Source organism: Ischnura elegans, assembly GCF_921293095.1.
Source record: "Ischnura elegans chromosome 13 unlocalized genomic scaffold, ioIscEleg1.1 SUPER_13_unloc_3, whole genome shotgun sequence".
In the NCBI taxonomy this organism is placed as follows: Eukaryota; Metazoa; Arthropoda; class Insecta; order Odonata; family Coenagrionidae; genus Ischnura; species Ischnura elegans.
In genome coordinates this window covers 5,524,822-5,535,684 of record NW_025791659.1, presented here as the reverse complement: position 1 = coordinate 5,535,684, position 10,863 = coordinate 5,524,822, and the positions used below count along the sequence as shown (strand labels likewise).

The 10,863-nt window shown below is 43.6% G+C and overlaps 1 protein-coding gene across 3 annotated transcripts in view; it reads right to left on the bottom strand.

Annotated features, from left to right (window-relative positions):
• Nucleotides 1-3,123: 3,123 nt before the first annotated feature.
• Nucleotides 3,124-10,863, bottom strand: part of LOC124172933 (ecdysone-inducible protein E75) — a 149,061-nt gene continuing 141,321 nt past the window's right edge. For all 3 annotated transcript variants that reach the window (XM_046552455.1, XM_046552454.1, XM_046552456.1), the window contains 4 exons: nucleotides 9,304-9,549; nucleotides 8,552-8,804; nucleotides 7,692-8,104; nucleotides 3,124-7,372 (listed from right to left, as the gene is read on the bottom strand). In XM_046552455.1, coding sequence (XP_046408411.1) covers nucleotides 5,459-7,372; nucleotides 7,692-8,104; nucleotides 8,552-8,804; nucleotides 9,304-9,549 — 2,826 coding nt within the window. In that variant the 3' untranslated portion in view covers nucleotides 3,124-5,458. The remainder of the gene's footprint in view (nucleotides 7,373-7,691; nucleotides 8,105-8,551; nucleotides 8,805-9,303; nucleotides 9,550-10,863) is intronic.

Here is a 10,863-nt window from a genome sequence, read left to right as displayed (position 1 = left end):
TCCACATTTCGAGCAGAATAAACGTATGTTTACACAGTTTTGACGTAAAAAAAAGGATGGTGACGAATTTATCCCACGTATACATACTTTTGACATTCACACCGGCATACATATATGTAGTCTAAAGAGAAAATATCCCTTTTGACTCAAATTATGTAGCCTTTGTTTTTTTATACAATACAGACGTACACACAAAGAAATGGAAAAATCACGCTAGTCTTTACGAATCGAGAGAGGTATTCGAAAACAATCGAACACGCATTCTCTTTTTTTTTCCTGTCCCCCGACTTAATCCGTTCATCACTTTCAAGTGGCGAACAAGCATCTCCCGTTAAAAAAACTACAGAGTTACACAGCTAAAAACGGCATGCGTATTTACTTTTTAAAAAATCACACATTTTCAAAATTATCCCTTGAAAAAAAAAATATTGAACAAAAAAAAAAGGATTCACAATTTTCTCTCTTCATCTTTTTAAGATATGGCTGACATGAATTACACATATATATTTCTGTAAAAGATTTCAATATAATTTCGTTCGCACAATATGATCCTTATTCCTTTCCCATTCCGACTCCCTAACTTTTTCAAGACCGATACTTCTTCAAAATTTTGCCCCTATCCCGCGAAAAAGAAAAAATCTGAAGGTTTTTTTCTTTTTTTTTTAATTTCAGACTTCAAGCTCTAATCTCCAGAGAGCTCATAAAGGGCCGTACAGACTCACTGATCAAACTGCTACCCCTACATATCAATACCACACTCACTATCTCTCCACGATCGATATAAAAATCCTACATCACATATCTCGCAAAAAAAAAGAGCATGTATCATTATTTTGCAAGATTTTTTTTGCTAATTAAAAAAAAAACCTCTTGTGACAGGTTCTCCTGCTTATCGTTTCAATTTTTTTTTTATATTCTTTTTCAATATATATTTATACACATTTTTACACATCATTGCTTTATAATTATTTATATCATATATATATATATTTATATATTTATTTTTCATCACACACAAAAACACATTCTGTTCTGCTAACCATTGATTATAGCTAATAATACATTACACGACGTCCCTCATCCCAAACAAACTTTGCTAGCACACTACTAGCCTTGACATTTTTGATCTGACACTGCCTATTCATAACGCACGATTCAGCCGCTCAGATGTATGATACAGGGGCTTTTGATTTGTCAGAAAACAAAAGGAAACGTAATGGACCACTTTTGATTAAAATGCTACATGAAGATAGCAGATTGCTACTAATTAAATTTTCACCTATCTCGTCGCAAAGACGACCGATTGAAACAAAGTCGTCGAGGAAAAAGTCCAGATTTCTCTAAAGCAAAAACATGATAACGGCTGAAAGCATTTCAGAAAATCTGCCGATGAAACTACAGAAAAATCAACTATATATTATTATTGCACTTAAATCAACAAATCACCGCTGACTTTTTTTCCACGATTCCAACAACGGACGAATCAAAACAACACCTACGGAGACGCAAAGACAGCTATGGTAGGTTTGCAGCTACGATACAATTAAAAAAAACTGCGAGGAGTCGTGAAAATGCTTACAGAAACAGTTTTCAAGAATGAGCTCATTACGTGGAACAAAAGTTGCGAGTGAATCCACGGAAACGGGGGATTATGACCTTATCGATTTTTCGTGCCGACCCTTCAAATTTCCAATCAATTCAAGAAGACCACACACAGAAGTATCAGACACAGAACCGGACCTAAAAAAATCTTACAACTTGCAGTACATACTTGAAAGAGTTGGTTTTTTTACACAGTCACTTTCATTATATAAAGGTGGGAAAATATGTTTTTACACTCAAATATGTCGTCGCTTTTTCATTGAATTGATATACAATTATAGATGTATGCATATTAAATCTTTCCTTTTGTTATTAAAGTGATAATTACATTACTCATCTTCATCAGCTACCTAAAAATCCAGAATGCTTGCTTGCTATTATGTTCGTAAAAATCGTTTAATATTACTTTTTTGGATACCATTCTGACAGAGAGACACAATTAAAAACCTATTCTAACATGGCTGACTACATTCCTCCCTCATAACCTCCACGAAAATAATTCAACTTCATATAGTAGCAGACCGTCAAGCATCTGTTTACACGCACAAACTCGAGCAGCTATTTCTTGACGATAACCGGATTGAAATTGGAAATGCGATGGTGTTTGGCGTAACATGGTGAAACTCCTTCATGATGCACAAAGGTTAAGAAAAGACTTAGCTGTTTCACAAAATAAGAGTTGGCCGTTTCATAGGCCAGATGATGATACGCTGTATCGAAACCGGTCGCAAATATATTTTATTTTGTGAAACAGCTAAGTCTTTTGAAATTGGAAAGTTTCTCTTACGGTGGACAAAAAAAAACGTGGCAATAATCAAATTCTAACTTCTCCCATCTTCGACGAGAAAAGAACAATTGCACTAGGTCCCATATTATTAATTTAAATAAACCTTATTTTAAAAAAAACAATTCAATCTACACTCCCATTAGATGAGGAAATAATAAAAAATTGAAACTGAAACATTACATCGAGTTTAAAGCTATTTCTGTATTCCTCTTTGCATTTTACGTCTGCAAACCAAATGCCTTGCTTCCATTGCAGTTACGTGCCCCTGACTTAACGAAACCAATATACACACAACTATACACGTCAACCAAAAAAACAACATTGTCACGGATACTTATTTCATAACACAACGCAAGCTGGAACTTCAACTACAATTCTCTGCCCGATTCTTCCCGCTTTCGAAACCTATAAAGTATTAACCATTCAATTCCAAGTTAAACAGAACATGTTTCCATGTAAATCAATCGAAAAATTAAATTTTTCATTAAATTTTGTAGATATTAAAAAAAATTATGCAAAATTAACTGGGAGAATCTATTCTTTCACTTCCGAATTTAAGAGAACCATCGAAAAATTTGGTCAAATACAAGCCCAACCTCCTTCCGAAACAAGAGAAAAGAATTCTCAGGGAAAAGCGTGAACCCTCACCGAACGTATCGTATTACATCTGTGCGAGAAAACTTGCATACATAATCTCTCGACAGACTTGTGGCTCAGAAGAAATTTTTTTCCCCAAACTCTTTGGAGGACGCGGAAGAATCAAAGATTGTCCCACGGTCATCCAAAAAGTTTCATATCAGGCCCATTCAGGGCAGAAGAAATTCACAGGGTGGCCACAAGTCTGGAATGAGTCCAAGTCTTCACAATTTTTAAGCTGAAAACCAATAGGCATGAGTTCTTAGCTCTCAGGCAAAAAGGAAGAATAAATTTTGGAGAGTATCGGATGAAGTTCTTCTCATCGAAGAAATTCATCTTAGAATATCTCATGCATCAATGCCGACAAGACAGCTGGATGTACACATTCGAACTAAAATAAAATTCAGACTTCGACAAATAATTCCATTGCCTGGACAACTAAGAGCTCAAGACTAAAATAAGAATAGTTTTTGGATAATTCGCTGTTTGAATTTTGAAAGAAACCCGAGAAGGTTTGCACCCTTCGAACTTGAACATTCACATTGATTGCTTCACTGATTCAAGTCTCAAAAACAAAAAAAAATTGATATACCTCCTACACCATAATTCACCCATGAGCCAATGAGAAAACTAGGAAACTTAAAAACAAATTTGATGAATGAAGAGAGAAAATGACTAACAACAAACTTTCTGTCAAGAATGAAATAAAAACACTTTTACTCTTTTCTCGCCTTAAAAATTAAAAACATTGAAGTTTTCGTATATCGAGAATACGTTACTGAGATCAAGATATTCCTCTTTTTTCATACATATAATTATTTACAAGAATTCCGCGTTCCTCAAAATTGGAACGCAAAAAAATTGAATTGTGTACGTGCAAAAACACAAAAAAAAAAAAAGGAAGTCAACCCTCCACAAGAGGAAGCAATTGTACAGAGGGAGCGCAACGCAACGTTTTTGCGTCTCGTCCAGTCTTACGAGGGGGGGATGCTCCTCCTTTCCTGTGGTATCCCTTGCGTGGAAACACACACAGGCTGAACTCCTGCAGCAAGCCGGTTCCAGTGCCAAAGTCAGGGTTTGACATCTCGGCAAACGGTTCCGGTACAAGTGCGCATGAGCAGGAACGCACGGGATGCAGCGCAACTGATCACTTTTGCGTCCCATTTGCTTGTTCACACGGGGGCACGATTGAAGGGATATGCTTCCGTCAAAACAAAGTCCTCCCTCACCATCGTACAAACCCATCCCTCCCCGATTCCGACGAAAACGACGTCGTCACTCCAATATCAGTTCAGTTTGCTTACACACACGTAATATACGAATATTTAGACATGTACACACATTATGAAGACATGACAATGTTTTCAAAGATGATATCACACAGCCTTGATAAAAAAATGCAAAAATGATTTCTCGTTTCTTCTGCTCTCCGCCCCTTTCAAAAAAAAAAAAAAAGACACAATGACGTCGACCAGACAGTGTCCACTTCACTGAAGTCTTAACGTGCCTTTTTCACACGGGACGATCGAGCGATGAAAAATGAACATGATTGGACATAGGAACACTGCCTTCCTTTCGGTGGAAAAAAAAGCATTTCCAGGAAACGGATTATTTTCTTCCACGTCCGATGTTTTTTTGCTTTCATTAGAAAAAAAATCACAGAAGAGTATCGCGTCTGAAACGTTCCTCGGCCGTTCAAAAGAGGATCAAAACCTCAAGGTCCCAGTCGGAGATGTCTTTGAGAGGAACGGCTTGTGTCAAACGAGACGCTACAGCTTTAGAGACGATGGCACATGCTTGAAGAAACGTACATATATATATGCGCTTCGACAATGGCACGACTAAGACAGCCCCTTGCACTCTTGAGAAACCAGAGCAAAATCACTCCTGCTAAAGCTGTCCGCAAAGTTCACACCTTTATCTGTGACGAGATGAAACTAAAAACTCAACACATCGGACTCCCAAACAGTTCTCGTGATGGAGAAGAGTTCCCTTTTTTTTTTTTAAAATACTTTGGCATCAACTTTTGTTTTGCGACGCTCTCCGAGTCTGAAGCAGGCATCACTGGCGCTACACGGTAGCATTAATGCACGCTGCGACTTCCTTCGACGAGAAAATACGACTCGGGGAGAACCAAACCCCAGGAGGTCATTGCTGCTCAGATACCTGGGCGGCTCGGAAACCTGGATTCCCCCACTCAAATTTCCATCAGAGCAGGAAGCCCCTCAAACTCCGACGACTCGAGGATCCCTCGAGTTGTCCCGTTTTGAGATGAGGGAAGCTCGATGGAACTTACAGCACGTGGAGGGGTGAAGTTTGGGCCACATTAACCACAGGTAATGCGACAGACGGTGGGGTTTTCAGCGGCCAGGACCCCTCGGAAGAGGTCTGGCACAAAAATTTGGTCCGCAAATACTGTCCTTGTGTCACGCATTATGCCTCCAGGACCGACGCGGCAATCACTGGCGTAGTGGCCGGACTGGGCGGAGGGGTTTTCTTGGAGAGGTTCAGTGGTTGGCCCCCCTGCTTGGGTTCAGGTTTGTTTGGAGACGGCACTGGCGAGTAGGCTACTGACTGGACACTCTCCACAACCTGCTGCGGCTGGGCTTGTTGCCCGCATGGCGACTTCTCACCACTCCAAGAAGAGAGATACGAACCATTGAACACCAGGACGCCTGGAGTTTGGTCCTTGCCCTGCTGTGGGCCCCGTCCGGCACCGCCGTAGTTCACCTTTGCGGAACGGTAACCGTCATCTGGAGAACCCTGCTGCGTCTGCACAGGTTCCGGGGAGGCCTTCGCCGATCGGTACTGAGGTTTCGCGCAACGGTACGCGGGCTCCTCGCTTCCCTCGCGCATGATGTAGCTGTGGATGATGTCCTGGCGCTTCATTTGCTCCGCCGTCATCTTGGGCCCTTCCATCAGAGAGCGCGCAAGAGTGGAGTGCGTGCTGGAAAGACTGGAGTTCAGTGTCGGTGCCGACAACAGGCTCGCAGTCAGGGGTGCGACGGGCGATGTCCTGGGAGAGCTCTCGCCCGACAGGGCAGACAACAGGGCCTGGTGCTGCTGCGTCTGCATGCTGCGCTGGTTCGCGGGTGGCTGCAACAAGGCTTTCTGGAGCAATAGGGGCGGGTTGCTGCTGCCAGACTGCTGGGGACTAACCCTCGAAGGGTTCACGGGGCTGGGAAGGTTGCGTTGGACAGGGTGGATGGTGGCTTGCTGCTGCTCGGGGGGGGACACAATGCGCATGGGCTGTGCGTGGATTGTGATCTGCGGCAGGTGGATGTTCAAGGTGGAGATTATACTGTGCGGGGACGCGGATTGGGATGGGTTGGCGGGTGGCGAGAGTACCACAATGGGCGGGGAAGCAGTCCGGTCGAGGCTTGTGTACGACCTTTGCGCACCGGCTTGGTCCAACCTGACCACCCTGGCAGGCAGCTCCGATGCACCAGATGGCGAGGTGGCCATCGGTTCGGCTTCCGCGCAATCCTTGCGCAGGGCACGGAACTTCTTGTGCGGCTTGTACGCCTCATCCATGAGAGAGTTCGTGTCGTACAAGGGAGGGGCCTGGAGCACCCTCTTGAGGACCGGCATGTCCTCAACCGCCGTGGGCCTCTCCAAGTGTGGGCATCGGCTCCTCTGCGGCTGCACCGCCTTGTGCTGCTGCTGTAGCAAGTCTTCCTTGTCCTCCAAGGACGACCTGGGACTGGAGCAAACCGACGTGGACGTCGAAGACTTCTCAAGCCTCTCCGTGCCACTCTCAATGCCCGAATCGCTCGGGCTGTCCAGCTTGCGGAAGTACGTCGCACGGTGCGCGGACATTTGTGTCAGCTGGATGCCGTTGTGGGTGCCGCCGTTGCTCGGAACGCCCTGAACGCCGCAAGAGGTGTCCTCCTCAGAGTTGGACTCTGAGCGGTCGCGGTGACGTCTCCGTTTGGGGAAACCGGGCGGCATCGTGCCGTTACCGGCGCCGTTCATCGGCCCGCCGGAGAGGGAAGCGGCCAAGAGCGGTGCCGAAGCGGACACCGAGGAGGTGGCCGTGCGGAACTCGCTCAGGGAAGCGACTTCTCCCGAGCAGACCGACTCGGAGCTGGAGACGGAGCCGAGGGGGGACTTCAGGCCGGAGACGACGGGGCCGACGCGCATGGCTGCCGGATGGTGGACGGCGGCATGTTCGTGGCCCTGCCACTTGTCCGTCTGGTCGTCCTCCTCCTCTTCGATGACCTCCTGAACCTCCTCTTCCTCCTTCCACTGTTGAGCGGTCGGAGACGTCTCCATCGGGAGCGAGTCCTCGACAATCACGTGGGATTGAGAGTGCATCTGCTGCCTTGGGCACTGAGTCATCACGACCTGATGGCAAAGACAAGAGGCAATCAGCAAAGGTTCATGCATTTCAATTTTGGAAAGAAGAAGTATTTAATTTTTTAATTTATTGAGAGCCAAAGATTGAAATCTGTTTCCTTCATTATAAAAATTTCCTGTAGTGATATCATGAGTATCATTATCATCTTTGTAATTAACAGTTGACTAAACAAAAAGATGATGGCATTTATCGACTGAAAAACTTCTAGTTGAACAAATGTGAAAACTATTTAAAAAATTGAGGCGAGAGAAGTATAGCAAAGCGATTTGAAGAGAAACCGGCGAAGGAGCTAAGTTTTATAAATACCTGTTGACTGATGTGCATTCCTTGCGCCCTGGGGCATCCTTGTTGCTGTTGGCGACCGCAAGGCATCGCCGGATGATCCGGCATTGAGTGCCGCGAATTGAGCACAGCATACTGCTTCCCACAAGACTGCTCCTGAGACCTGCCCTGCGACACTTCGCCGTGGTGTCGGTGTCCGTTGGCGCTCGCATCACCCTCTTGGTTCTGTTGCTGCTGCTGTTCCGTCATCTTGAACGCCAGCAGCTTCTCTGAATGCAGTGTGTTGAGCGTGCGTAGGTCGGGGATGTAAGATTGCAGGGTCGCCATCAGGGCGGCCGCGGAGTTTCCGCTGCGCGAATTCAGCAACAGGGACAGCGATGTCGTGAGGCGAGAATGTATCCTCGAGATGAGATCCGTGTGACGGAGCCCTGGACGGTCTGCGAGACGCAAAAGAGCAACAAACATATCGATTTAGCGACAGGTGAACATCACGAGAGTGAAATAACACCTTTAAAACGCAGGGTAGGGAAAATACAAAACAATTATTTGTCAGCTCTCAGAATTATTTTCCAGTGTATTTAAGAGCGTGTATTTTAAGACAACCGCATATTCAGTGGTGATAAAAATACAATTACGGGAAGTGAAAGTGAATCCACTGGGTCTATACAAGACATCTTTCCTCAAAATGATGTCTACCCTGATACTTAAATGAATTTTGACCACATGCACTAAATATAAATGATGGAAACTGGATGTATGCACCAAAAAAATATGGGAAGTATTCCCTCAAAGATTACTTAGGATACCTTAAGTTCAAATTTTGGGAAGGCTTGTCATGCTATTAGCGGGCTTTGTTGAAGAGGACTATGGGTATATCGACTCACCTGGGGCAATGATGACTACAGCAGAGAACAGCGCCAGCTCAGCGTCCGACAGCTGCAGGGAGTTCAGCCTTGCGGCAAACTCAAACATGGAGTCCACAAGAAAACGTGCGTTGGACGCATGCGTCGACGGGGACCGCGAAGGTGATGATGAGGGTGAAGTGGACGAAGAAGAAGAAGACCCGGACATCTGCTGATGACTCACAATGGACTCGCGACGCAGGAGTTCGCCATTCAAGCAAGTCATCGTGTTCGTCTGTCGAGACAAAAGGTCATACAAATTCATTAAAGGAATTTCAAAAAAACCAATGAAATTGCCTGTTCAAAAGTACTCCACAATAACTTGTGGTGAGAAGAGTTGGGATTTCTAAGCCATAGATATCCTTGAAATTACATTAAAATTGCATCATTTTTACGCAATGCGTTCGCGAGCACAGCTTACAAAGAACAAACTGTAGCAATGCATGAGAAAAATACCATTACGGTCATGAAAAAAGGTACTCCACAAAAACTTGTGGTGAGAAGAGTTGGGATTTCTAAGCCATAGATATCCTCGAAATTACATTAAAATTGCATCATTTTTATGCAATGCGTTCTCGAACACAGCTGACAAAGAACAAACTATGAGCAATGCATGAGAAAAATACTGTTACGGTCACGAAAATTCCAACTCATCTCTTTTTCAACATACTCCATCGAGTAATGTAAAGGCTAGTTTATAAAGTGTCACAATTGATATGTTAAAGCAAGCTTACCTGAGCATCGAATAGGCATGCCAGTCTCAACAGAAGGACCTCAAACACTCCAGCCTTGAGTAACGTGACCTGGTCCGACTGGGATAGCAATGCGAAGCCAGGGATTCTCTTGGCGAACTCCACAACGCCTCGGATGGCAGGGGAAAACCTCTGAGAGAAGTCTTGAAGCAGCGTGTCCTCACCTCGACCGTTGGGGTCAGGGGTCAGTCCAGCGACCAATGGACGCCTAGGATTCAGTGGACAGGCCTGTAAGGAGGACACAAAAAAAACACATTGGGTTAAAATAAATAAAAAATAAATTCAAGCTATTCTGAGTCGAAATCATCAGGTAAAACCATTGAGTACAGAGAAAAGTGTATCATGTGCCATCATTAATTCTACTTTAAAAAATAATACATTTCACGGTTAAAAAAAAACCAAAGTAAAGCCACAAAGCAATGTTAATTCGTTCCTAAAGACAATTCATTCCCGAACTTCTTCGTGGTTAATCTAAAACCTTATACGATAACGAAAAAACACAATTTAATCCATAAAATCCGAAAAAAATCTAGTAAAAATACTTTGCAAACGTTCCAAGGGCGATATTATTCGCAATAAAACGGCGAAAACTATTGGATTGAAATCAGTGCGAGCAAAATTCAGCCAAAGTCTCTTCTCCGCTGATAAAAATTTAATATTATTTCGATTAAGTATGCTGCAAACTTAAAAGAGTCGAACAGAGTCACGATCCTAAAAAAAAGTTTAAACACGGATATAAGTTGATCATACCTCCAACGCGGACGAGGGAAGACTGGAGCTAAACGTTACCAAGGAAACGGGCGCCGAGATCGTACTGGAGCGACTGAACACGCTCATCCGTCTGTCAGTTGTTTTTTTTCTCTCGATCTTTCAATTTTTTCTCTTTTCATCCCAGTTTGCGCGAACCATTCCCCTATACTGGGCCAAGGTCGCCGCACAGCAGCGCCTCCACCCTGACGAGGCGGCAGCTCGGTGAAACTAGCCAGGGTTTCGCATAACAGGGACGGGTATATATCGACATCGAAAAATAAAACTCGAAAAAATCGAATCGTAGAGACACTACGCCCTACTTAACTCATTATACGGATCAATCACCAGAGTTTTTTTTTCCAAATGGATGACCACTGAAACAATTTGAAATGAGCAACAATGAAGATGAATGCATGCTGAAACTCGGGTATTGTTGCGCCATTCGTAATAATCAAACAATGCAATGATAATCTATGTTCGTTATGCCAGGATATTATTGTTATTCCGCAGTAGACGACAATTCTGTCTGAATTTGATACATTTATCAATATTTTTTATTGACGCCACACGTGGAACTTCAACTATAGCGTATACAATACACCCGCACGCACTTTACGGACTGATAGTTGAGTAATACGTCGATTTTAGGACATATTTTCTGTTTCAAAACATATTCATGGCTCAAACGTACTCAAAAATGGACATAGTAAATATATCAAAAAATTAGTTGCGGATTTCGCTAACCTATCAACATTATATAATATTCATCGCGCCATGTATCCTTATTTTTTA